This window comes from Penicillium antarcticum (genome assembly GCF_028974205.1).
Source record: "Penicillium antarcticum strain IBT 31339 chromosome Unknown utg000009l_segment0_segment0, whole genome shotgun sequence".
Lineage (NCBI taxonomy): Eukaryota > Fungi > Ascomycota > Eurotiomycetes > Eurotiales > Aspergillaceae > Penicillium > Penicillium antarcticum.
In genome coordinates this window covers 3975751-4002054 of record NW_026695307.1, presented here as the reverse complement: position 1 = coordinate 4002054, position 26304 = coordinate 3975751, and the positions used below count along the sequence as shown (strand labels likewise).

The following is a 26304-nucleotide window of genomic DNA, read 5'->3' as shown; positions in this document are numbered from 1 at the left end:
CGCAAAGTTTCAATGCGCAGCTGATGATGGTGGTTTCTTTGCATCAATGTTGAGAGCGCTCTTTCGCCTAATTGGCCATCTCAATCACGAGCATATTTGTGAATGCACACTTGCCTGGTGTGAAAGATGTCGGAACCTACTTCCTCGCTCTTCACAGGAGAGCATTCAGCCATGTCGTGGCGCACCTGCAATGGACCCCAAGTCACTCATCTCTCATGCGATCCATCGCTTCGTGTATGGCTTGGCTACGTCGCTCCATGATTGCCACCCCAGCCGGGTGGTCAAAGCCCACAAATCCAGCTTGTCCGTGTCCGAGACTGCTAGGATTGCGACAGATGATCCCACTTTGGATATTGTTCATGTCTGCACAAATGAGAGACCTCTTGACTTAAGTGGTAGTCTGAGGGACGCTGGGTGAGTGAAGGAAAAATGTAGCATGAGTAGAGAGGGTTCATGCCAATCTACGCTCGCTGAATTTGATCGGGCTTGCTCTCCCTGTGCACGTACCCAAGCTATAATATGATTACATATAGAACCTCTACAGCTGATCAGATAAATGGATGCATTGAAGTTATATTATTTTATCCAATGCGATACTGTCATTCTGCATTAGATACTTGGCTTTACGCAGCAATCTTTCGTTATGAACTCGGCATCGCAGTCGATAAGAAACAGTTGGGGGAGAATATCATCATACCGTGAGAGGTTGATTGTTCAATAATTTACTCCTTGATAATCACTTCAACTCGTAAACTCCAAGCTACAGTATAATTTCTGACTGAAGATTCGCACTCACTTTCCACATTTGGAAACACGTCTACCGATTCGTGCAAGATCGACAGGGCAAATTGTATCCGAAACCGCCCCCAACACTGCTCACCAATAAGCTACAACATTTGTGCCATGCAAAATCATGATAGACCCCAGATTTTAGTGAGCAGTCTCAGCCCGCGGTCTTCAGTGGCGCACCCCTGCATATGAGATCCTGGGGGCGAAACTTACCAAACACCGAGTCCTTCACATTTACCTAAATAGGGCTTGCACCATGCCCAATTCGGAAACTGGTTCATTGAATTTCTGAACAGACCTCTCCGCCTCTATACATATAACTGTCTACTTTCAGAAACTCCTATCGAGCTATGGGATGATCGTCGATTACGAGCTGAAAGAAACCTGGCAGGTTACATCGAGTAAAGGAGAGAGACAGCTTACAGGATACTAAGTTGCATCTCAAGACTATAAAGATGACCTGATTTCCGACCTGAACAGAATTCACTTAACCAAGCTCCATATCAAAGATTCATTTTCTAAAATGGCCATCCTGAAACCTATCGCTCTCGCAACCCTGGCCCTAGCTGCCCAATCAGCAGCTCAATCCGCAAACCCAGGCGTAGGAGCCAACCCCAAAGCCGACGGGGCAACAGAAGATGTCACGTCGACCACAGGTCCAAACGGGTACGCACTCTACCCACTATTGTCCGTTGAAACATCTAACAAAATTCCAGATCCGAGGATTGGCTGAACACAGGCATAACCGACAACGGCTGGAACCCACCGTTCCTCTCCATAGACGACGTCTATCACATCTCCCTGGATGACTTCTACAACGGAATCGGATCGGCCTGCAAGCAATACGACAACTACTTCCAAATCGCAGGTTCAAAGTACGGCGTCGACCCAGTAATCCTAGCCGTCATCGCAATGCAAGAATCATCCTGCAACGCCGATGCCGGCGGACCCACGCCTGGATTGATGCAAGTCTCTTGCGAAAACTACCCTAACGGCCAGTGCACGGATTCGATTCAGGACAACGTTGATGCTGGGACCAACTACCTCTCTTCGCAGCTGGATTCGGCCGGTGGAAATGCTATTCAGGCGTTTGGGTCTTACAATGGGTGGTTTACTAAGGGGAGTGGGTTGAATGGGAATAAGGGTCTTACGCAGGATTATCCTTGTTCGGAGGAAGGCCAGTCTAATGGTGTTCCGCAGAATTTGGATTATTTGCATCAGGTCATGAATGGCTGGCTGATGGGGTTGGATGTTTATGGGGATGATAGTTGGATTGGGACTTACAACTGCGACCAGTCTTGTGGTGATGGTAGCTTGTGCTAGATTCTCAGCATTTTTGTTTTACAACAGTGGCCATATGTCCTTTCCCACCCCTACGTTTATACAATCTGAATGGCTTACCTGGTGCACTTTGAAATTGGCAAATTCAGAGCACAAATAATGCATAAAATAGCACGTTCACCTCGAAAAATTTGGGAGGAAATTGTCCAATACTTCATGACACTGGAAACAGAATTCTGTTACCTGTTGTATATTTGCTACTGTTTACTGAAAGGTAGGTTACTTGCCCTTGACTTTCGGGGTCTAAACAATTGGAATGTTTCACGAATTGTTCATTTTGTTTATAGAGTGCCTTCGCTCAACAAGACAACAGTTGATCTGGTTACTCAACGTGAAATCATGTCTCAATAAGGCAACGATGACCCTGTGGAGCCATCAAGAAGAAAGACTCCATAATCATATCGTTCTCTGACATTCCCTCTTTCTTCGAAGGTCGAGCATCAGGGAAAGCACGGAAAAAGAGTGCGGTGGCCATCCGAAGCTCCATACGCGCTAGATGAACACCCAAACAAACTGCAAACGTTAGTTTTGATCAGAAGTCTGGATATGAGAGACGTACTACGAGATCCACCACCAAAAGGAAGAGAGGCATCTCTCATTTCTTTGGTAGGGTTTTCCCATCTCTCGGGTTTGAAGCTGTTCCACTTAGTATTGGGTTTGAACCTTTTGGACCTTTCTCAACTCACCTGTTCGGGTCTGGGAAGATAGCAGGGTCTCGGTGCAGACTATAAGACTGGGTTGTTACTGTGCTTCCTCCCGGTAACTGGTATCCACAGAATTCGGCTCCTTCTGACGGCACTGAGCGAGGCAAACCAAGCGGTACAGCCGTGTATAACCGTAAAGTCTCCGTGATAACCAGATTGAGATACGGCAAGATTCTGAGGCTTTTATCCGTAACAGGCTCGGAAAGATCCATCAACTCACCAACAAGTTTCTCTCTCACACGGCTGTCGCTGGACACAGCATAGCTCAGATAAGTCATAGTAACAGCAGTAGTATCACTTCCTGCAACTATGTATCCTTGGGCTTCCTGTCGGATATTGTCGAACGTCAAGCCATTTTTCTCGGTTTCAAACAATTTGGTAAGTAGAGTTGGCTTAGGCTCCGATGGATTTTCAGCAATGAGACGTCGATAACGATCTATCGACTGTGCGGCGTACATCCCAAGTCTTCTACCTGCCTGTACACCTTCTTTGATCATTGGCAGAGGAACATGACCAGCAATTTTGATTAATGTTGGGAAGGTCGTTCGCATTGGTTGGTATGATGCCAGTCGTTCCATATCTGAGATGTACTGGTTTTTCTGTAATCCGTCGTCATCAGCACAGGTCTCTTCAAAGATTGATACACCGACAATATACACAAACCTTTCCTGCCTCAAGCATTCGGAACGATTCACCAAAGCTCAGTTCACCAATTATGTCTGTTGCCATGAATAACCACCATTTGAAAACATCAGCCGCACCACGAGATTCTATCTCCTGCTTCATTTTGCTGACAGTAAGGTTGATTCTATCAGTTATGAGTGGCTCAAAGCGAGTCAATGAAGAGTCGGAGATTGGAGATGCCAGGAGACGCCGATGGACAGAGTGGAACTTGGTATCCATAGTCGAGAATACGTTATTCACGGCACCGCTGACCATGTTGCGATAGAACACGGTTTTAAGGAAGCGGCTGTTGGTCTTGTGGATCTCTCTCACGGCATTTGTATCACATATGTCAACCATGTCTGGACGGACTCGAACAATAGGGCCTGTTCATATCCATGTCAGTACATTTCTATTGGTTATCAAACTGGTGATGCTTACCATATTTCTCATGAAGCTTATGGACATACATGGGTGCCTTTCCATTCATCCAATAGTATGTGTAGACGAATCCTGTCCATTTTGATATTTCAGGGCCGGGGATATGCGATGTGTCATTTGTGAGTCGTTGATATATGATAGTCTGGCAGCGCTCCGGTCAACAAGTCTTGAAAAGGAAACGGGAATCAGCATAGAAGCCTACCAGGCAAGTAATCCCAACTAGATTTGCCAGCCAGTGGCTGAGAAGAAAGGAAGTAGGCGATATTTCGCTAAGCGACACCATTATGTAGCGTTAGGCCTTGAATGATTTTGCTCTAAGTTTGCGAAAAGACCCGTACCTAGCGGTTGCTTTATACTTGACGAATCACCCACCGTACGTCACACGAGTCAAAAGGTCTGGACAGCTGTCACTGTCGCTGTCGGGGGTCTTGATTTCCGATTCCCCGACACATCGCAAGGAAATTCGTAAGGCTGTTTGCCCCCGAACTATCGGTCGGTCATTCGTGAACGAGCGAGGGGGGGAATGATCGACGAGGCCCACCATCGGGCTTAAGCAAACCCCCATTCACCGATGCAGAAATCGATGGCTTCACATTGCAAAATGCAACATTTTATTGGCTCTCACATCCCTGCAGGTCTGATATCATCGAGACTTCCACCTACCCCGCCATTATTGTGTCTCTCCTAGCATCACAATGAACCGTTCTACAGAGAGTCTCGGTACATTATGTGAAATGGACGAGAATACAGCCAAAACAGCAGTCTATTGAGTGTGTCCATATTCTTTTCTAGGCATCCCTCAATCGAACCCTGCAGCTTCCAGCTGTGACATTCTAAATCACATCTCCTAGTCCATTGGCAAGAGAATGATATGCTCTACGATGACCGATCATCGATGATGGCTGGATAGAAATTACGTTTAATATACCCGGAACTGAAGAATATGCTTTTTGGGACGAGACTAATCCATCGATGGTTTTTATACTGGGGGTTAAGCTAACATTTTGGTGTGAACTAACACATTCAGTCATTGCTACCAACGCTATCAACTCCTATGATAATGTTTTGATGATTGCCATGTTTACTAAGATATTATGGACGCCAAAATAGTTTCACCAACATACAGTAAAAGAGGGGTCCGAGAAACTTATATTGTTTGGTGTGAATGTACTGGTGGTGTACAGGAAATTTTGCTTCGCTCTTGATACAAAAGCGAATCATGAACATCCTTGGAACGTAGAGCTCTACAATATAAAGTTATAATCCAGTATGATGGCTGTCACATTTGTCAATTCTAAGTTACAACATTAGTCGCAAAGGTGTAGGTCGCATGAAAGGAAACAAGGCGAGTACTTTAAGGCACATCTTTCACACCGCATCGAGGTAGGATGCAATAAGAGGCCCAAAGAGGCCCAAAAGCTAGACCTGCAAATTAGCCATCCCTGCAGAAGAAGACAACAAACGGACGCTGGATCCATCAATGTACAGGACCGACCAATTAGTTGAACTTGATTTCACAAACACCATTGAAATTGGGAGTTGCACATTCCCAATAGCTTATATTGCCAGAAAAGAAGTTTGCGTCGTAGAATATGTATGCAAAGATGTGCAACTTGTCCTGTTTCGTGCATCGGCATTAGATTGACGTGAGTCGCAGGACGCGGTTTTGGAATATAGAAGACACATGGCAAGCCACGCTTCAAGTCACCTTGGGACGCTTGGCATTGTTAAAACCAGAACCAGGATGAGACCGCTTGCGTTCCATAGCCTCCATCTCGGCCTTCATGATTCTCTCTTGCTCGGTCATCTTCTTAGGAGGAGCGAACATAGAGCCCTTCTTGCCAACCAGCGGGTTCTTTTTAGCGGCAGCAAACACGTTCTTGGGCTTTTGGGCACCCATAGACATGGAGACCTTGATTGGCGCCGGTGGTTGAGCTTCGGCAGGCGGGGCAGGAGAATTAGTGGCATCAGTTGGCGAATCCTTTGTCTCGGGGGACTCGGCTGTAGTTGGAGGTGATGGTGGCTTTGATTCTGTCTTTGGCTTGGATCCAAATCCGAAATCGAGCTTCATCTTCTCGCCTTCCTTCCGCTGCAACAATTTCGCTTCAGGTTCCTCTTCTGTCTTGTTGGCTGCTGCCGTGCGCTGGGCCCGCTCGATCTGTTCTTGGATTTGTTGCTGTTCTCTCTCCTCGTCGCCCTTGTCCTGTCGCTCCTTTTTCATGACGGCTTCGCGCTTGCGCATTGTTTCCGGGCTGTTGTCAATCCATGAGACGAATAATCCCTTCTCGCCTTCCTCCACGCGGCAGATACCCTCCCGTCCAAGGTATGAGGCGAATTGTGTCAGGCTTGACCATTTCGTCGAATTCATATGAATATGCTGTTCCAGGTTAGCACGTGCTCTTAACTTTCAATGACAACGGATTAAAGACTCACGCTTTTATCTTGGATAACCTGCTGGTAGAAGTGGTTGATCTGGATCTTCTTTTCACCGTGTGTTGTTCTTAAGAGCTCAACAAAGTTCCTCAAGAAGTCGCGACTGAATTCTTCGATGTGCTTCTTGGAGTTTTCGCCAATCAGGAGCATCTGTCTCGTATGACTTTCGCTGTTCACATGGCACTTGAATCCGTTTTGATCGTTACACTGTTTTTCTTGAAGGGGTCAGTATATCGCATGTAGTTCAGAGTCGGCAGTAGACTTACCACAGGCCTGACAGTACCAGCGAAGTCGGCCTAAGCCTTTCGACTTCATCTTGTTACTGATCGCCTTCGTGCTTCCTGCTTCGGCGCGCGGCATTTTGGGCGAGTATGTGCAAAATAATAGCGGGAGGTATGCGACAGTTGAATGATGAAAGAGAAGACTCTAGTCAACGGATAAGGCCGTTGTGGAGAGGGAAGTGTCAATGTCGAGATCAACGATGGAGTATCGGCCTCGGAGGCGATAAGCCCATTACTAATGTAATATTTGAGGTCACGTGAAGATTAAAAAACGGACCAATTAGTTCATGATTGGTGGCCTGTCTCATCGATTGTTTGATACAGTGTGAAAAGGACAATTTATGAATTGAGACAGAATAAATTATCCTGATAAAAAATATCTGACCAAACTCCCCAATCCTACGCCTGCGGCCGCAGATGGCCTTTTCTAGGACTCGTAGCATACATGTAAAAAAAGAAAAGATAACAAATCCGACTCATCATAGCTAACTTCGCCAGGTAACGTCTCATAAACCGCATAATGTGAGAAATAGACGAAGCCCGAGCCAATAGGAAGCGGTCAGCAGGCTAGATGTGCGAGTTGTATTACAAAATGTATTCGTGAATGGCGGATGGTCCGCTCTCGTTGTACTCAACTCGGCTCATGTAGCCCTTGCTGAGACCCTGATCAAGAACAAAGAAGACCTTGGCAGCCATCTGAGCACCAAGGAAAATGGCCTCCTCCATACCGTGGCCACCCTGGGACGACCCGGGTGTGGAGTTAGCACCGGTGGCACCGGGGGCGTTGCTGTTGCCGTGGTCCTTGAAGTCGGGGAAATACTCGGGAAGCTTCAAAGTCTTGACGGACGTTGGGGTCTGAGAATGGCCGGTTGAGCGGTAGTGTGAAACCATGTTGGGGTCCATGCCGGGAGTACCAGGCATGCCAGGCATGCTGGGCATACTGGGGTTGTTATGAGTAGCAGCAACGAGAAGAGGGTTTACGCCGGGAGCTGCGGGATGGTACATCATCCCAGATTGGCCCATATGAGCAGGCGTGCTGGCGCCAGTGGGAACAGGCGTGGTGAAAGTAGAGGGGATTTCAGAGGTGAAGATGGTACCAGAAGGAGAAAGGATGAACTTTTGTTGGATAACACCGAGCAGAGCCTGAGTGAAGCCTGTTGTGATGTCAGTAAATATAGTTTGCGACGGAAGCAGATCATCAATGACTTACCCTTGACCTTGCTTCCACATCCAACGATGATTAAAGAGTCCCAAAGCTCGCTTCGTTTTGTGGCATCGGGAACAGCAATAATGGTATGGTGAATTTGTGTGGCAATGTCCTCAAGAATTCCGCTGGTGAGGCGGTCTCCGTTCTTTAAACGAGGCGAAGTCAAAAGAAAACGCTCAATGCTGACTTCAATCTCTCGTTGCTTGCGGATGTACTGTCGAGAATCGTTGGTTGCTGCATCCTGTCCTTCCAATTGCACGAATTCTTCGAACTGGAATGAAGCCTTCTCTTTCTTCGAGTTGGGAAGACGAGCTTGCTTTGGATCAGCTGCTCCCTTCTTTGTCGTCGTCTTTTCTTTCTCAATATTGGCAAGATACTCGGTGGTGTTACCGCTGACGATTGCAGCGACATCAAGAACGCCCTCCTCTTCATCATTGCTGCCCTCTGTCCCAGTCTGAGTGCCATCACCTGGTCCACGCGGGGCAGAATCGTTGCTATCTGCTCCTCCAGTTGAGGCAGCAGCAGCCGGGTTCGCACCCTGGCGCGCGGTGGCAGCGTCTCCAGGAAGTGGGGTTCCGGGGGGAAGAATCTCAGTAATGTTGCTTCGCTTGAGCTGCTCGCACATCTCTCTGCTGAATCCTTTTGGGCCCAGCAATTCGACAAGACGGTCCGTCATAGAATCACCACCGCAGCCCTCGAGAGCAATACCTCTGCCATGCTCGTTGACCGCGAAATCGGTAACAGCAGTAACATCAACCTTGCCCTTGCCGACATCAACAACGGTAGCTGTAGGTACGCCGTAGCCGTAGCAAGCTGCAAGTGCAGAGTCCATAAGACTGAATGCTGGAGCCTTAAACTTCTCAAAGACGAATTGGGTGATTGCTTCGCGATCGCGCGCAGACCAGACAGGCTCGGAGATGAGCATGATCGGAGTGTGAAAAGGTGGGCTCAGGGTGTTGTAGATGTGAGTCAGCAGAGCAAAGAAGCAGGGCCAATCGACAATGCGCCCGTTCTCAATGGGATGAATTGCGTCTTTGTCGGACATCACATCCTCCTCGTAGAATACCTCTTCAATTGTCTTGGTAGCTTCACCATTGGCCTCAGCACCGTCGGCCCCGCCTTCAGGCTTCTCGGTAGGCTCGGTCTTTGGGGCGTCGGCCGCAGATTGAGCGTCCTTCATTTCCACATCTTCCTTAGGGGCCTCTGTGCCATTCTTGACCTTGATCTGTTGGCGCCGCTCATTGACACGGTAAGGTTCATATTCTCCCTTCTTCTCGGCGGGGAACATGCGTGTTGGGAATCGGTATCGCGCGGGCGTGAATGTTTCGGGCAACCCCAGCTGCGCCAGGGTCATTTGCGAACCCGGCGCAATTAGCTAGGCAGGTCAGCAATTCATATTCTGAATTCAGGGCAGACATGAGGAGTTTGTGCATACCAAGATATGCTCATCCTTGAAGGGAGGCATAGTGATGGTGGGCTTTGAGCGCAAGTGGTGATGACTGTCCACGGGAGCTCCGCGCGATTTGCGATGGGGGTTACGGCGTCTTCCCATTTTGGCTTAGTGTGGTGAAGACCACGAAGTTGTCACGTGTGCCAAGATATTTGTGCCCTGTTTGTCAGGCGTCGGGTGTGGGCGAAATGTGGAATCTCAAGAGGGGAGGAATCTCGAAACTGAGATCGAGAAAAGCGCAGTCTCAGAACTTCGAATTTCAGTTCAGGCAGGGTTTGGATTATTTGAGACTCAGTTTGCAAGCGCTTTTTTTTTCTCCTAGAAACTCCAATGTTATGCCAATACGTTCTACTCCAATACCACCTCCATTTGATCCAACTCAGATGTCAATATCTTCATTCCAGATTCAATTTAATTCTGTTTACTAGGGACTGGAGGAAAATCACAAACATAGTGGCACCTTATTGAGGCCGTGTAGTATCCAGAATTCTGGAATATGGCAGGCATCTCTTCGTCTACCAAGTTTGTTGCTTCCTCGATATATATCTTGACAAATTCTTCGAAAACCACTACATCAAAGTACTTTTTAGATTGGATCATTGAACGCTTTGAGGAAATTCGAGATTATTGATAAACGTTAAATTCATGTGCAATTCAATGATGCATTGACGCGTATACGCCATTAAGTATATCCCCAACCCACCCCCAAACAATGACAAAAAAACCGAGAACCATCGCATAAAACTCCAGACCCGCATAACCAGTGAGTCTTGCAAAACGCCCATTGACCCTTTTGCTCTATGACCAGCACGAGTCTCAAATGATTCTATTCAGGCCCGGCATTGTACTTGTCCGTCGCTGAACGGAACAGCTCCTGCTGTTGCCGTAGAAGCTCCTCCTCTGTCAAGCCACTCTGCTCCATCTTGCTCTGCTTCTTCTCTCGTGACTAGAATGGAACCAGGTTAGCAACTTGATCTGAGACAACAATGCGCATCCAAACACGCAGAGACATACCTTGAGCTGCTGCTTGTGCTCCTCAGCGACGGAGAGAACATCGGCAATATAGTCGCTGAATCCAAGGTCGCGCAGGGCCTTCTCGACATGTTCACATGCGATTGTCTTCTTGGCTTCCTTCTCGCTGATATCGTTTGCCTCGGAGGAGATCAGGGTGATGAATTCAACACAGCATTCCATGAGCAAGTCGCGCGCATCCTTGGAAAAGGTCTGACCGGAGCTGGGGGGCAAAATTTCGGTGATGATCTTCTGGACCGTGGCTGTCGCAGGATCTAGGTTAGCACAGGCTCGTCGAACGCGCATACATCGCCGCAAGCACAGAAGAGAAGAAGGGACAAAGACAGCTACCAGGTGAGTTGTCTGCACCCCAGAACGCCAAAATTGATCACAAACAAGGTTTTAGATCGTACCTTTAGGAAGCGACAGGTCGTCGTTTGCTATTTAACCATAAGATGTCAGCAAAAGCACGCGCAGGATGTCAAGATTCCGGCCACTTACAGCTGAATTCACGATCGGACATGGTGAAATCGACAGGGGAATATAGTGGAAATGAGGAACAGGTGAAAATCGAACTGAGAAGTGAAAAAGAGAAAAAAAGATGCGATCGTAATTTCCTCGAGCTTTTGCGTGGGGCTCGAAGTTTCTTGGAGATCGCAGGCGCGCCGGAGTTAAGTACATTTCTTGCCGGCAGTACCACACCGCTCTTGACTACATATAATGTGCTCTCGATTTTTTTTCTTCCCTCTTTCTTCATCATTCACTCAACCACCTTGGATTGAGTCTTTCTAATGCGATTGACTCTCTCCAAGGCTCTGCACTAATGGTAAGTTCATAAAGCTCGAAATTCTCACTTTCCTTTTTACCATGATGAACCTTGTTGTCGCCCCTATCATACATTCTATGGTGACCATACCTGTCCTAGCCAAACGGACTTTCTGATACCATCAACATTACCAATTTTGCATCTCACTTCATCTTTTGAAGCTCATGCTAACTTTGTTGAAGATTTTTACAGTAACTCGTTACTCGTAGCTTGAGAATCCGCATTTCCCCCCCATCTTTCTCTTCACCTACGGAACAACATTCGGAGGACAGGAACACTACATTTTTGTGTATCTACTATCCAAAAGGTACGCGTTTGAAATTTACTATACTCTGAATTTGAATTACATGATGAACACCCTACATTCCATGCTAAACATGAAGGTGTGCTGCACCTAATGCTTATAAAATGTATATGCTTTTCATCTTTCGGCTGACTTGTAACCCAATTATTGCCTTGCACTTGCGTCAATATCTATAGCGATCCATGCTGACTTGCTATATAAGACCACAGATATGAACATGAAAATTTTTCTAGCTGATAACGATAACAATGATATAAAACTCTATTCCTGGAAAGCCTCAAGCTCCTTGTCGTTCCACCTGTAATCCGTTAGCATAATTAACGTAGTGACTGTAGGGTTCAACATACGAGTAGAAATGACCACTGATCTCCTTGGGTGCATCAAGAACCAGCTTGGCCATGACATGACCAGGCTGCTCGGGCTTGAGAAGCTTGCCGTCCTTGTGGACACCGGTGAACTTGGAGTGCATCTCAGCATCCAAATTTGTGGCATGGTCCTCCCGGAGCTCGCGCTGCATCTCGGTGTCGACCATACCGGGCCGGACAGAGACGGACGTAACATCCGGTTCCTCAGCACCCAGGCTCATAGCGAAGTTGTTCATGGCGGCCTTGGTAGCGGCGTAGAGAGCCCAACCGCGGTATCCGGTGACTGCTGCACCGGAAGAGGTGAAGATGATTTTTCCCTTGGACTCCCGCAGAGCCGGGAGAGCTGCCTTGGCCTGATGACATTGTTATTTTCGAACGTAGAGCAGGACTGTATATGTAGGGGACTCGTACAAATGCAACCAGGCTGATGAAGTTGATATCAAAGCCTTCCTTCCACTGTTGTGGATCGGCTTCTGAAATTTTGCCGATTTGGCCCAGGAGGCCGTGGTTCAGAACCATGCCGTCGAGCTGGCCGAATGCCTTGATGGCTGTGTCCACGGCCTTTTGGGCAAGAGTGAAGTCTGCCAGATCTCCATTTAGGACTTCGACTTGCTTGTTGTATTGCTCCTTCAGTTTTTGGAGGGGCTCAACGCTGCGGGCTACCACCACCACGTTGTGCGATTGGGGTGCTGAGAGCAGATACTTGGCCACTGCAAGACCGATGCCTGACATATCGTGTTAGTGTATGGTTGTGAATGGACAAGCTTGGAGCTGTTACCTCGGGAGGCACCTGTGATGATGATAGTTTTGGCAGCCATTTTGGGATGTTCTGTACAAGTTGTCAGACAGATATAACCTCTCTTAGGAAGCACAAAGCAATATGTCCAAAGAAAGCAAAGGCGATTGCCAGATAGGAATATATCCTTTGCATTTTATAAAGATTGCGCATCATGGGGCAAGACTAGGGCAGAGACGGAGACGGAGACAAAGAAATACGATTGGCTTTTCTCCCTTCAAAAGCCCGGGGGGATAGAATGCAGATTGCAGCTTTTCAGCAAAACTTACCTTTCAATGTGATATTGCACTTACTAGGGTCTGTCTTCAATGATTGTGAGGCGTGAACTGGCGATTTAGTGCGGGGCTTAATAATCTCGTGGGGTTGGCCGGCTTTGCAAAACGTCATGTTACGCAACATTCCATGCGTAATCATAAAAAAACATTTGCGTCTTATTTATATATCGATGTGGAGATGAAGAAGTAAAGTTTGCAAAAATTGTCAACTAGTTCCATATGAAGGCTTGTAGAAAGCTGTTCGTATCTATCTAACAGGTGCAGCCAGGGATAGAAAGGCATATCTATGCTGGTTTGCCGTGCTCCACAAGGTGTTTGTCTAACAAGGCAGCATGCAGGAAGCTGAGAGCATAGAAATCATTATCTCATGTCTTCTACCACACCCAGGCGAACTTATCTCTGTCTTACCCCGCCATTGACCTGAAGTCCCCGGCCCGGTACATCTTAGGATAAAGATAATAGGTCGATGAGACGGACGTGACATCAAACTGACCCAAACCCATTCGAAACCGGAAGTGTACCTTTCAAGCAATATTCCATTCTCACGCGTTGCACATATAAGAGCACTGACTGTTCCAAAGACCAGCCATGTCGACCGTTATTCTTGGAGGAGGTATCATTGGCAACGCAATTTCGTATTATCTGTCTACAAATCAGCCAGAGGGTGAAGTCCACATCATTGAGCAATCAACGGAACTTTTTTCAGCAGCTTCAGGTTATGCCGCAGGTTTCCTAGCGAAAGATTGGTTTGCGCCGTCTCTTGCACCTCTTGGTGCTTTATCGTTTGACCTGCATACTGAGCTCGCCGCCGAGAAGGACGGAAAAAAGAACTGGGGATTTATGAAAGGGACGGCCTTCAACTTGGATACTGTTCCTCGCCAGAAACAGAGTGCTCCACAGGCTGATGACTGGATACACACCGGGACGAGTCGGGCGGAGACTGCGGCGGGATCTCATGATCTTAGTGCCTTTGAATGGCCGGAGTGGTTGACGAAGCAGAAAGATGGCAATCTAGAGAAGATCAGCCAAGAAGGAAGTGTGGCTCAAGTGTGAGTGACTTGGAAAAGGAGTTTTTTTTCAGTATTTGCTAATTTGTTGCCAGTGATCCATTAAGATTATGCCACCATCTAATGAACAGTGCGACGTCTCGAGGGGTGAAACTTCATCATCCAGCCAAGGCAACGGCAGTTGTAAAAGATGCGAATGGCACAATTACCGGTGTTAATATCGTGCGCCTGGATTCGAAATCAGAGTCCATAATCCCATGTACAAACCTTGTTCTGAGTACGGGACCTTGGACGCCACAGGTTTTCAAAAATCTGTTTCCGTCCTCGAGCATATCATTGGATATTTCGCCTCTAGCTGGCTATTCTCTTGTCGTTCGCTCTCCTCGGTATACTTTGGAGCATGAGAGGAATGTCCACGGAGGTCAGAGCCACGCTGTGTTTACCGAACACCCTCCGTCGTGTGGGTTCAGCCCCGAGATCTTCCTGAGGGAAGGTGGTGAGATTTATATCGCTGGTCTCAACTCCACAACCATGAATCTTCCCTCTTGCGCAGAAGATCGAAGGCGGCTTTTTGATCCACAAGAGATGCAAAAACTCAAGGATGTGGCGGTCCGTTTAATGGGTGGTCTTGCTAAAGATAGGGAAGATGCCACCGACGAGACAACCAACGTCAATGATCTAGAGATACTACGAGAAGGACTGTGCTTTAGGCCTGTAGGTAGTACTGGTGTTCCCACAATTGGCAAAATCGATAATCCATCCTTGGGAGGAGGAACAAAAGCAAGTCCTAGTGGAGGCGTGTTCATTGCAGCTGGACATGGACCATGGGGGATATCATTGAGTCTTGGGACGGGGAAGATTATATCTGAGATGATCAAGAAGCAGGAACTCTCAGTTGATGTGAGAGGGCTTGAGGTGAAGAAATAGGGCCAAGCATCAAGCCGTGATGTGCAGCACTAGTTGGGCCTCTTGTCGAGGTGGGATCATTGACTTTTTATGAACAGATTAAGGTACATGTCTACATGTCATGATAGTAACAAACATCAACGTTAGATTGACATTTGAAAATTCCTTCAGCAAGGAGTGAGTACCGATATAACGTATTCCTCGGTATTATGATGACAGGACGGCAGTGAAATGTCTCACATGCTCGTCATAACAAATTCAATACCACGCAGATTTTCTTCAGCGCGATATTACCTCCATGCTAAATTCGTTTTATCGAGTCACCTTTCGTTTGACACTTCCCGCCACTGCCATACCACGAAACCGTCTTACGGCGATATTCGCGCTCACTTGTTACACCGCCTGCCACAATGAGATCCCCCTAGCAGAATGTCGACCAGATGGACGATGCTGAGCTTAGTCATCCCCCTCGACCCCGGGAACTGACCGCCCGCGAATGGACCGCCCGAGAGCTCTCCAGAAACTTCAGGCATTGCATAACCGCCACAAGCTTTCAAATCAACTCTCCCCTTTTGCCGACGCCCGCCACCTCGACTGCGAGGTTATTTTCTCCCTATCTCCTCCACTTTCGACGTTGCTTTAGTGAGATCCGACAACTCGCAGCTATGGCCAACTATCTCGCCTCCATCTTTGGTACCGAGCAGGACAAGGTCAATTGCTCCTTCTACTACAAGATCGGCGCATGCCGTCACGGCGACAGATGTTCGCGCAAGCACGTCAAGCCTTCCTACTCGCAGACTATCCTGATGCCCAACATGTATCAGAACCCGGCCTACGATCCCCAGAACAAGATGAACCCCAGCCAGCTCCAGAACCACTTCGACGCTTTCTACGAGGATGTCTGGTGTGAGATGTGCAAGTACGGCGAGCTTGAAGAGCTGGTAATTTGCGACAACAACAATGACCGTAAGTTGGAACTCCTGAGTCCACCGAATTCCCCGACACCTGCTAACCTCTCATCTCGCGACAATAGACCTCATCGGTAACGTTTACGGCCGGTTCAAATACGAAGAAGATGCGCAAGCCGCCTGCGACGCCCTGAACTCCCGCTGGTACGCAGCGCGGCCCATTTATTGCGAGTTATCACCCGTAACAGATTTCCGAGAAGCGTGCTGTCGTCTGAATAGCGGAGAAGGATGTGTACGTGGAGGGTTCTGCAATTTCATTCACCGCAAAGATCCTTCGGCCGAGCTTGATCGTGAGCTGCGACTGAGCACCAAGAAGTGGCTCAAGGAGCGCGGCAGAGATGCGCGCAGCGTCAGCCGCAGTCCTAGCCCTGAGCCTGCCCGCCGGCGGTACTAGTGGTGTTTCGCAGCTTTCTGGATGTTGACTTCATCGACTTTCTTCTTTGATTTGATCTTTTCCTGGCGTTCGGCGATATCAGTGGATGATTCGATTCCGCTTTCCTTGCGCATCGGAGCGTCTAGGGTTTGGGGTATTGGTCTTTTTTTGCTGATCAGCATTTGTGTTTCGTGGCATGATATCAGAATTTCAAGATGAAAATTTCCTGCTAGATAGCATAGAACTTGCTATGTGAGTTGCATTGTTCTCCATGTATTAGTAGTACAGTATGCATTTCCAGCTATCGTGAAAACGATCATTTTCTTACAAGTATACTTCAGTAGCATCGAGAAAATTTCTCTTCAAACCTTCAAATTGTAACTCTGAATACACTAGACCAAAGTGTTCTTTGTCCAATGCGCCGACTCCGAGGTCTTGGCATCCACTTTGATAGCTACGCGAGCGCGTCGGCGCGTCGATTCTAATTCTCAGATCAATCGCCCCAGAACAACCCACGCAGCTGATACAGCAACATTTGCTGTCGCATCAAGCTCAGCTGACAAGAGACTTACTTGCGACAATATGGCTGCAGCATACGACCACAGCAACCGTGCCTTTCTTCAAGCGTTCATGGCACGCTCGTCCATGACCTTTGCAGAAGCCCAACCAGTCTTGGCCGCGATATTGACAGTCTCTGGTACTTATTTCAGCCTGTTATTATGCTCCCACTCATGGGGATATGCGTTAACCGCAAACCATGAACAGAAGGCCAAACAGTCGACCCCGAAGATGTCACCGAAGAGCAATTCTCCTCTTACATTTCAGCAGCCAATACCGCAATTTCACCATTCGACCTCGAAATCAGAAGCTCATTGCCACAAATTCCTCAATCCACAAACCCAGATGACGCCCCTTCATTACCAGATCGAGTATACGCCCTCGTCAACACAACAAGTGATCCTCTGACCCAGCTCGCAACAACCTACTCCGCAGACGAAATCGCGTTCTTGAAACGTCTCCTTGACTACATGTTCATCACGAATAACACAACACGATGCGAAGGAATGGCCGTTACCCAGATGCAAGCAGTTCAATTACATCGAGTTGGCGACGCCAATCGACAACAGTCCCAAGCTGCCGATACACAACAAACACTGGCTGGAGCAACGCAGTCGCTGCGCATGACGCAGGCAGAGACTATGGTTAAAAATTTGATTGAGGAGGGTTGGCTACAGAAGAGCTTGAAGGGATATCTTAGCCTGACACCACGGGCTTTGATGGAGTTGCGGGGATGGTTGGTGTCGGAGTATAACGATGAGACTCGTAGTGATCACCGAGCACATCGGATTAAGTTCTGTGCCGCTTGTAAGGATATAATTACTGTGGTGAGTATACTTGACGCTTTATTTGCTGGAACCCATCTAACTGAGATTAGGGCCAACGCTGTGGTGACCTTGAGTGTGGGGGACGACTTCATGACCATTGCATGCGTAATTTCTTCCGTGTGCAGCAAGGGGAAAATTGCCCCGTTTGTAAAGAGGAGTGGCCGGGTGATCATTATGTTGGCGAGAGAGCCTTTGCTGCCAGAGCACAGCCGAGAAGTATCGCCCACCCGGACTCTCAGGTTCCTTCGTCTGGTATGCCGAATGGTGATGATGAAGGATCGGATGAGGAAAATACCGATGAGGAGGGATGAAGCGATACGCAGTGACATGATCGACTATCAAGCATCTTGATCCTGGCCAAATATGCCAAGGATAGCGCCGGCTCCTCCCATCATGCAGTGGATACCATACCACTCCAGAGCATTGGAATGGTGATAAAAGGCAAAGCCCATAGAGCTTGCTGGAGTTCTCGGGCAGCGAGAAATGGTTTGGATCCAATCCGGGCGAATTGTTCTTGAGCATGCCGTGCATCGCTCACGTCTTATTCAATCAGAGTTCACGTCCAAGCCTGATCAGATGTATCTAACCTAACTATGATGGTCAAATAATTGATACCCTCGAGGCGAGGCCACATACAAACCTGGAATTGAACAACCGAGGACTGACGTGAAATGAAGTAATATGAACAATTGCAATTATCCCGGCAGAGATAAAGACTTCTATAATCTAGCCATTATCTGAAAGACAACTCAAGGCAACATGTGAACGGGGAAGAGAGAGTGAACAACATTCGAAGTATATACCAAATTGACACCTGAGGCAGAATATATTTTCACTCCTGCATAAACATTGCACACCGCAATAGTGACATTTCAGGGCTAACCTAACACTCCTTTAGACACGAAGGATTTGCCCCATTAATTTAACTCTAGGCTCCAACGGCCATTTACCGGGCAATTACTCCAAATGCGAGGGCATCCCCACATAAATCTCGCGCCAAACCTTCTCTCTGACTCGATGACGACGATCTGGGGGAATCCGGCATGGGCAAGTTCAGTCCGTGGATGCCGATTGCCATACTTTTCGGCCATCTTGGCCAATGTCATCGACATCATGCTTCGCCCCGCATATCCCGACTGTTCCGTAGACTTCAAGCCTCATACGACACCTTTGAGTGGCTTGGCCAACGCCCTCCCCCCGGACTCTACCTCGTATAATCCACCACGAACCGGTCTTCTGCCACTCAGATGTGGCAGCAGATCCCCACATTTTGCCTGAGTTGAGGCCTTTTTAATTTATTATGTACCTGGATCGGCATCTACTTCCTTCAGTGGGAATGCGCATTAAATTTTTTCTTGCTTTTTCACTTTCTTCCTTCTACCACCCCGCGTTCTCGGTTTCCAGTATAAACCGTTGATCGCACATCATCTTGAAATATAACTTGGGTTAGATCTACCTAGAATCAGAGCTGGTTAGAATCTTGGTTAGACTGCAATATGCAGTTCAAAGTGAGTCTTCAACCCCGTGACCAACAAGTTATGTAAACTAACCTATACCTCCAGTTCATCACCTGCGTGGTTTTGCCGCTGCTTGCATCTCTTGGAGTTCTTGTTAGCGGAGCACCCAACGGACGCCTCATCAGAAATGTTCAACAGTACGCCGGCCCAGGCAAAGTGGGCAACTCCAGCAAGAATGTATATCAAACAGGCTTTGACGGCGTGACATGGGACGATGACAACTGGCTCCTCAGTACCACCAACTTGGAACAAGGTCGCTTTGAAACCCGCGGATCTGTAGCAAATGGATACCTTGGTATCAATGTTGCCAGCGCCGGTCCGTTCTTCGAGATTGATAGTCCCGAAGACACTAACGGATGGCCACTTTTCTCTACCCGCCAGTCCTTTGCAACAGTCAGTGGGTTTTTTGACTCGCAGCCTACTCTAAATGGCAGCAATTTCCCTTGGCTGTCTCAGTATGGTGGTGACAGTGTGATCAGTGGTGTACCTCACTGGTCGGGACTGATTCTGGATCTTGGTAATGATACATACTTGGATGCGAAGGTGGATAACAAGACTATCTCCAACTTCCGATCCACATTCGATTTCAAGGCTGGTGTCTTGATCTGGTCTTACAAATGGACACCAGAAGGCGACAAAGGATCATTCCAGATTACCTACCGCCTATTTGCTCACAAGTTGTATGTCAACCAGGCCGTGGTGGATATGGAGATTGTTCCATCTACTGAATCTCAGGCTACCGTTGTCAATGTGATGGATGGAGCCTCAGCTGTGCGTACCGAATTTGTCGAGACTGGAGAAGACAACGGTGCTATTTTCTCAGCCGTTCGACCGATCGGTATAGCCAATGTTACGGCCTATATCTACACCAACATGACTGGATCGTCGAATGTGGATTTGTCTTCGCGCAAGATCGTGTCCAATAAGCCATACATCCACGCCAATCAATCTTCCATTGCGCAAGGCGTGAATGTTAAATTCCAGCCTGGCAAGGCTGTTCGCATCACCAAATTTGTCGGAGGCGCTTCGACCGATGCTTTCAGCGATCCGAAGAAAACTGCCAAAACAGCTGCTTCTACTGCCATGAAGAATGGATACGCCAGGTCCGTTCGTTCGCATATTATGGAGTGGGCAAGTGTCATGCCAGAGAATTCGGTTGATCGCTACGCATTTCCAAATGGAACACTTCCTGCAGACACCAACATCATTGATGATGCAGTCATTGCTGTGGCCAACACATACTACTTGCTGCAGAACACGGTCGGAAAAAACGCGATCAAGGAAGCTTCCGGAGCCCCAGTGAACGTGGACAGCATTTCGGTCGGTGGATTGACCTCGGACTCTTATGGTGGCCAAGTCTTCTGGGATGCCGATGTATGGATGCAGCCTGGCCTTGTCGCTTCTCACCCCGAGGCCGCACAGCGATTCACGAACTTCCGTGTCGCCAAGTATGAGCAGGCACAGGCGAACATTGAAACAAAGTTTACGGGATCCCAAAATCAGACTGTCTTCTCACCCTCGGCTGCTATCTACCCATGGACCAGTGGCCGTTTCGGTAACTGTACGGCTACTGGCCCTTGCTGGGACTACCAATATCATCTGAACGGAGATATTGGTCTTTCTTTGATCAACCAATGGGTTGCCAGTGGTAACACGCAGCTCTTCAAAGAAAAGCATTTCCCAATTTATGACTCTGTGGCCACACTCTATGCTGATTTGCTGGTTCGAAATGGCTCTTACTGGACAATAACCAATATGACTGATCCTGACGAGTATGCCAACCACATTGATGCCGGTGGCTTCACAATGCCTCTTGTTGCTGAGACCCTTCGGTACTCCAATTCATTCCGCCAACAATTTGGACTCGAGGAGAATTCAACCCGAGACCAGATGGCTGATAGTGTTTTGGTGCTTCGCGATAATGATGTAACTCTTGAGTTCACTACCATGAACGGGAGTGCTGTTGTTAAGCAGGCTGATGTGGTCATGGTCACCTACCCGTTGGATTATACTGCCAATTATACTTCCCAGAACGCGCTGGATGACCTGGACTACTATGCCGCCAAACAATCACCCGATGGCCCGGCCATGACCTGGGCTATCTTCTCAATTGTCGCAAACAAGATGTCTATGTCTGGCTGCTCCGCATATACATATGCCCAGTATTCATACAAGCCTTACACGCGCGCACCATTCTTCCAATTGTCGGAACAGATGGTAGACAATGCTACTATCAACGGCGGAACACACCCGGCATACCCCTTCTTGACTGGACACGGTGGTGCCAACCAAGTTTCTCTCTTTGGTTATCTTGGATTGCGACAACTGCCAGATGACATCCTCCATGTTGATCCCAACTTGCCACCCCAGATTCCCTACCTGAGATACCGCGACTTCTACTGGCATGGATGGCCTATCACCGCGTGGTCAAATTATACTCATACCACCATTCGCCGTGCCATTGGTACCCCAGCCCTTGATACTGCGAACCCCAAGTTCGCCAACAAGACCATTACCATCCATTCTGGCCCGGACACAGATACCAGTGTGTACAAACTCCCAATGAGGGGCTCAGTTGTCATTCCAAACAGACAGGTCGGCTCTTCAAACACAGTGGCCGGCAATCTCGTCCAATGCCAGCCCATCATTTCCACCGACGCATTCGAGCCCGGTCAGTTCCCCATTTCCGTGGCTGATGGCGCAGCATCCACAAAGTGGCAGCCTTCCCTCGCAGATAATGTGAGCACCGTGACAATCTCCTTCCCTGAATCGGAGATCGGCACTCCAGTGTCAGGCTTCTACTTCGACTGGGCTCAAGCGCCCCCAGTCAATGCCACAGTCATCTTCCACAACAAGACCCTGCAAGATCCCACCCTGGCCCTTCGGTCCATGAACAGCTCAGACTACGCGATCGTACACGCCATGAGCAATATTCCTCAATCTCGTCCTTACACAGAGGCCACTGACCTTGACACGATTGCCATTCCTACTGGCAACTCAACCAACGTAACACTCCCATCACCTGTTCCTGCGGCGCGATACGCGTCTCTCCTTATCGTAGGTAACCAGGCCCTCGGCCCCATTGACGTGGAAGCCAAGAATGGAACCGGTGCAACTGTTGCTGAGTGGGCGATTATTGGACAGGACAAGCAGAGCAACTCTTCTAGCTCTCAGCTTGCCAAGAGGAAGATGGATATGCGTCATGCAGCTGCTCTTGCGGATGTTGACTCGTTTATTCGTCGGAAGCGACAGCTTCTTTCTTTGAATTAATGTTGATTGATGTTGAGTTTGAATTATGCGAGAGTTTTGAAGAGCCAGATAGGATAGGGGTTGTTTTTCTTTTACTCTGTACAAAATATGATAGCACAATTCAGATTTGTCGTTCAGTTATATCATAGGAAGATGACTCGTGGAAAGAAGAATGTACATTCCCATTTTTACCCTTTCGAATCCCAACAAGATTTACTCATCCAAAGCAAACCGATCCAAGAACTTGAACGTCTTCAACCCCTCCTTAACATCCTTGACAAACTCCTCCCCAACACTCTTACCAACATAAACACCCTCCCTCTCAGCCGAGATCAACCCAGCCCGCAGTGCAGCAGACCCACCCCCAACGGCCGCAACAGGCTTTCCAAAACGGAAAGCATCAAGCAAGATATCCAAAGGCCGTCCAGCCGGATAAAGCGACGTAGCGCCAGACCCCTTATTCTTAGGCGAACCAGTAAAAGAACGCGAAGAGAAAAGACCCTCGGCCCCGTCCGCAATGACAACAGCATCAAACTGCACAGCATCAGAAGCAGAATACGTCTGATTAACGTTATCCGCCATCCTCTCCGCAACAACAACAACGTCAACTCCAGCCGACTTGAGCGCAGACTGTAACTTGGCCCCTTGCTGAATCGACGATGCATTCGCGACAGAGGCAAGAAGTCCAACCTTCAACCCATCCAACTTGGTCAATTTCTGTCCGAACGCACCGATATGCGCCGTCGTGTTATCATGGTAGAAAGTTGAATCGGGCTCTGGCGCATCGACGCCAATTGCACTGGCAACCCGCTTCGCGAGATCATTGCTGATCCGGTTCAACTGGATAATAACATTGTTGCGCACGACTTCACTCTTAACATTCGAGTTCTCGAACCGCATCGCGTCAACAACGAACTGTTTCTCTGCTGGGACGAGCGAGTTCCAGAACAGGCGCGGCTGTGACCAGACGTCTTCGAAGGTTGAGCTCTTTGAGCGGGTGAGGTGGCCGGTTGTTGTTCGGTCGGGGCTGGTGAAGAAGCCGTTGCCGACGGTTTGGTTGGCTTGCTTGGGGGAGCCGGAGTTTGGTGTGTTTGGCGTGTAGGCATATTTGTTTAGTGGGATGAACATTTGGCCTGCGCCGTCGCGGTTGTTGTTGTGGATGGGGACTCTGGGACGGTTTATGGGGAGCTGTTCGAAATTGGGGCCGCCGTGTCGGTTTAGTTGCGTGTCTAGGTAGGAGAAGATTCGCCCTTGGAGGAGGGGGTCTTCTGTGAAGTCTATGCCGCGGACTATGTGGCCTGGTTGGAACTGGGGGGTTGTTAGTATGGATGGGGTTGGTGGAAGGGAGAGGGTGGATATACCATTGCTTGTTCGGTCTCTGCGAAATAGTTCATTGGGTTGCGGTTTAGTTGCATCTTGCCCAGCTTTGTGACGGGGACGAGTTCCTCAGGGACGATCTTGGTTGGATCAAACAGATCGAATCCGAAGCGAAGCTGGTCCTCTTCGTCCATGATTTGAACACCGAGCTAGCAATGGATTAGCTGGAGGAATAACATCAAAGGGTCTGCGAGAACGTACCTCCCACTCAGGGAATCGACCGGCTTCAATAGCTTCGAACAAATCCTGGCGCATAAAGTCCGCATTCTTACCAGCAGCCTGTTGAGCCTCTTCCCAGACAAAACTAGCCTTACCCTGCATACCCTTCCAATGGAACTTGACAAGCTTGGAAGCACCCTTGTCGGTAACCATACGGAAGGTGTGAACACCAAAGCCATCAACATGACGGAACGACCGAGGAATCCCGTGACCAGCCATTGCCCAGAGGAGCGTGTGCAGCGCACTAGGCTGCTGACTGAAGAAATCCCAAGCGGAGTCATGTGCAGTGGCAGCTTGGGGGATCTCATTGTCGCCGCGGGGCTTGACGGCGTGGATCAGATCTGGGAACAGGATGGCGTCTTGGATGAAGAAGACTGGGATGTTGTTTCCGACAATGTCTATTGCAAGTTAGCTTTGCCTTGCTCAGATACAATGAGCGTATGGATACGAACCGAAGTTTCCTTCCTCTGTATAGAATCGGGTGGCGAAGCCGTGTACATCTCGTGCTGTATCGGCACTTCCGCGGCTTCCAGCCACGGTGGAAAACCGCGTGAACATGGGTGTCTGTTTGCCCTTGGCGGAGAGGAAGGAGGCTGCTGTGAGGTTGGACCAGTCTCCGTAGGATGTGAATGTGCCATGGGCTCCGGTGCCTCGAGCGTGAACTGCACGTTCGGGTACCTAGGAGAGAAAACTGCATGAGCGTGTGACTCTTATCGTATGGCTCGGTTATATGGAAACATACCCGTTCATGATCGAATCGCTGAATCTTCTGACGGAAGATGAAATCTTCAAGCAGAGTCGGACCACGCTCGCCAGCCTTGAGACTGTTCTGATCTTCAATAGGACCACCCACATCCGAGGTTAGGTAGGTATCTTCGTCATTGAGGTAGAACTGGGAGAGGAATTCCTCAGTGGCTGCAGCATCGCCATCGTTGCGACGTTCGATACTGTGAGGACTGTCGGCGATGTCGCCTGTCATATAAGGGCACGCTGCATTGGCAACACCAACGAGGCCCGTGAAGAGGGCGAGGGCATGCATGACAACCAAAAAAAAAATCCAGTACAGTGGAAAGAGTACTGTTCAGAATACAATTAGAAAGCACCGCTTCAATTGAACCTGTCGGACCAAAACCGACATACGAAACGGAGACACAACGCTCATTTTATATGCATGCGACCTTGAGAGAAAGGAAAAACATCTACCGAGGCCACCTGCAGGTAACCAATGGGAAGCTCTATTGACAGCAACATGATGTACAATCCAGGCACCACATAGGGTGGCACGGGCTGGCAAATCTCCAACCAGGCAAGAGATGATTATTTCAGCAAGACGGCCTAGGCCAAGTTGTGTGACAAGATCGAACCACCGGCGCAATAGTACTGTAGTTGGGGTTGATCGTCATGTCTTCCACGGTGAGCCAGGAGAGAGCGCAGTGGGGCATGATGCATGCTTCGGAAGATCGTTAGCTCACGGCCGAAATGAAAAGCAGCAAGGGTTATTGGCCCGCTGGGATCCTTTGACAAACAGCCAACAGCCCATGTCCGACTATCATTGCGCTATTTGAGAATGGGGTAGAGATTGGCACGCCATACAGTATATGCGACGATTGGTGACGCTACACTTCTTGGCTCGGTTGTCAGTCGGCGAAATTACCAAAAGTCAAACAAGAAAGGTGGACTTGGTCTGGGCATCTGGACAGGCAGATGTGATTCAGCAGGGATCGGATTAGATGATGAGGCGGTCGAGCCCGAGATGCTTGGTAATAGGAGCATCTGGACATCTTCTCCACTCAAGTCGAAGATGGTTGGACTTGGCATCTCAACACACCGTGACGTAGGGATTGTATCAAGGGGGATTGTCTTGGGTGCAGACCCTTGAAACATCAACTGCTGTCTCATGTGGATCGGTTCATTTATCCCCGACCATATCTTGTATATTGCGACTGTACAACCGTGGACAGTCGACATACTGCTGCAGCCGGCAAGTTGAGTCGGACCTGAAAATGTGACAGGGATGTGCCGCGGCCTAACGCCCAGGAACTTCTGCAGGCTATCCCTGCGACGCACATCTCTTACCATTTTTAGACTCGCCTCTTACCCCTTGGCCGTTGATTAGCTCCTAGGAGTTCTGATAGCCAAGAGTTCGAGGATCTAGGGTATGAGGGGGTGTTATTATTAGACAGTAAAGGTCTCTGCATTGATCCCGCATGGTCAACGGCTCATGTGGTGTGGTCGCTCGTTGCTGGATTTCTTGGAAAGCGGAAATGCTTGGCATGGAAAAGAACTTAGCAGTATCCGTTGGATCGACCAAGAGTAAAGAGCTTGGCAGTACGAAAGTGTCAGCGAAATAGCTATTTTTAATGTGATAACTATGTGATCAAGGAATTGAGGGGTAAAATGCCCTCGCAAGCTCAAGT

General features: G+C 48.6%; 11 protein-coding genes across 11 annotated transcripts; 5 read left to right on the top strand and 6 right to left on the bottom strand.

Annotated features, from left to right (window-relative positions):
- Positions 1 to 1312: 1312 nt before the first annotated feature.
- On the top strand, positions 1313 to 2112 carry N7508_009871 (putative extracellular soluble lytic transglycosylase; the record flags this gene model as incomplete). Its single annotated transcript, XM_058467933.1, has 2 exons — positions 1313 to 1455; positions 1506 to 2112. 2 exons carry the CDS (start codon positions 1313 to 1315, stop codon positions 2110 to 2112), a joined length of 750 nt encoding a protein of 249 aa, XP_058315779.1.
- A 355-nt stretch (positions 2113 to 2467) lies between these two features.
- N7508_009870 (cytochrome P450) lies at positions 2468 to 4080 on the bottom strand (the record flags this gene model as incomplete). Its single annotated transcript, XM_058467932.1, has 5 exons — positions 2468 to 2643; positions 2690 to 2766; positions 2817 to 3433; positions 3498 to 3883; positions 3939 to 4080. Coding segments are annotated over 5 exons (1398 nt in total), but the record flags the coding sequence as incomplete, so codon positions are not given.
- Positions 4081 to 5637: 1557 nt separating this feature from the next.
- Positions 5638 to 6731, bottom strand: N7508_009869 (putative C2H2 finger domain protein (Kin17); the record flags this gene model as incomplete). The annotated part of the gene is made up of 3 exons (XM_058467931.1): positions 5638 to 6315; positions 6372 to 6586; positions 6638 to 6731. 3 exons carry the CDS (start codon positions 6729 to 6731, stop codon positions 5638 to 5640), a joined length of 987 nt encoding a protein of 328 aa, XP_058315777.1.
- Positions 6732 to 7237: 506 nt separating this feature from the next.
- Positions 7238 to 9411, bottom strand: N7508_009868 (uncharacterized protein; the record flags this gene model as incomplete). The annotated part of the gene is made up of 3 exons (XM_058467930.1): positions 7238 to 7806; positions 7863 to 9234; positions 9295 to 9411. The coding sequence occupies 3 exons, from the start codon at positions 9409 to 9411 to the stop codon at positions 7238 to 7240; spliced, it is 2058 nt and encodes a 685-aa protein (XP_058315776.1).
- Positions 9412 to 10135: 724 nt separating this feature from the next.
- On the bottom strand, positions 10136 to 10843 carry nctB (negative cofactor 2 transcription regulator complex subunit NCB2; the record flags this gene model as incomplete). Its single annotated transcript, XM_058467929.1, has 4 exons — positions 10136 to 10255; positions 10324 to 10583; positions 10734 to 10760; positions 10822 to 10843. 4 exons carry the CDS (start codon positions 10841 to 10843, stop codon positions 10136 to 10138), a joined length of 429 nt encoding a protein of 142 aa, XP_058315775.1.
- Positions 10844 to 11711: 868 nt separating this feature from the next.
- Positions 11712 to 12633, bottom strand: N7508_009866 (SDR family oxidoreductase; the record flags this gene model as incomplete). The annotated part of the gene is made up of 4 exons (XM_058467928.1): positions 11712 to 11748; positions 11798 to 12168; positions 12227 to 12540; positions 12594 to 12633. The coding sequence occupies 4 exons, from the start codon at positions 12631 to 12633 to the stop codon at positions 11712 to 11714; spliced, it is 762 nt and encodes a 253-aa protein (XP_058315774.1).
- Positions 12634 to 13474: 841 nt separating this feature from the next.
- On the top strand, positions 13475 to 14820 carry N7508_009865 (NAD(P)/FAD-dependent oxidoreductase; the record flags this gene model as incomplete). Its single annotated transcript, XM_058467927.1, has 2 exons — positions 13475 to 13935; positions 13989 to 14820. The coding sequence occupies 2 exons, from the start codon at positions 13475 to 13477 to the stop codon at positions 14818 to 14820; spliced, it is 1293 nt and encodes a 430-aa protein (XP_058315773.1).
- Positions 14821 to 15464: 644 nt separating this feature from the next.
- Positions 15465 to 16161, top strand: N7508_009864 (zinc finger CCCH domain-containing protein; the record flags this gene model as incomplete). The annotated part of the gene is made up of 3 exons (XM_058467926.1): positions 15465 to 15765; positions 15833 to 15911; positions 15987 to 16161. The coding sequence occupies 3 exons, from the start codon at positions 15465 to 15467 to the stop codon at positions 16159 to 16161; spliced, it is 555 nt and encodes a 184-aa protein (XP_058315772.1).
- A 561-nt stretch (positions 16162 to 16722) lies between these two features.
- On the top strand, positions 16723 to 17836 carry N7508_009863 (non-structural maintenance of chromosomes element 1 family protein; the record flags this gene model as incomplete). Its single annotated transcript, XM_058467925.1, has 3 exons — positions 16723 to 16837; positions 16906 to 17525; positions 17576 to 17836. The coding sequence occupies 3 exons, from the start codon at positions 16723 to 16725 to the stop codon at positions 17834 to 17836; spliced, it is 996 nt and encodes a 331-aa protein (XP_058315771.1).
- A 1185-nt stretch (positions 17837 to 19021) lies between these two features.
- On the top strand, positions 19022 to 22312 carry treA (alpha,alpha-trehalase treA; the record flags this gene model as incomplete). Its single annotated transcript, XM_058467924.1, has 2 exons — positions 19022 to 19033; positions 19088 to 22312. The coding sequence occupies 2 exons, from the start codon at positions 19022 to 19024 to the stop codon at positions 22310 to 22312; spliced, it is 3237 nt and encodes a 1078-aa protein (XP_058315770.1).
- A 192-nt stretch (positions 22313 to 22504) lies between these two features.
- On the bottom strand, positions 22505 to 24926 carry cat1 (catalase catB; the record flags this gene model as incomplete). Its single annotated transcript, XM_058467923.1, has 5 exons — positions 22505 to 23599; positions 23653 to 23817; positions 23870 to 24285; positions 24340 to 24565; positions 24630 to 24926. The coding sequence occupies 5 exons, from the start codon at positions 24924 to 24926 to the stop codon at positions 22505 to 22507; spliced, it is 2199 nt and encodes a 732-aa protein (XP_058315769.1).
- Between the last annotated feature and the right edge of the window lie 1378 nt (positions 24927 to 26304).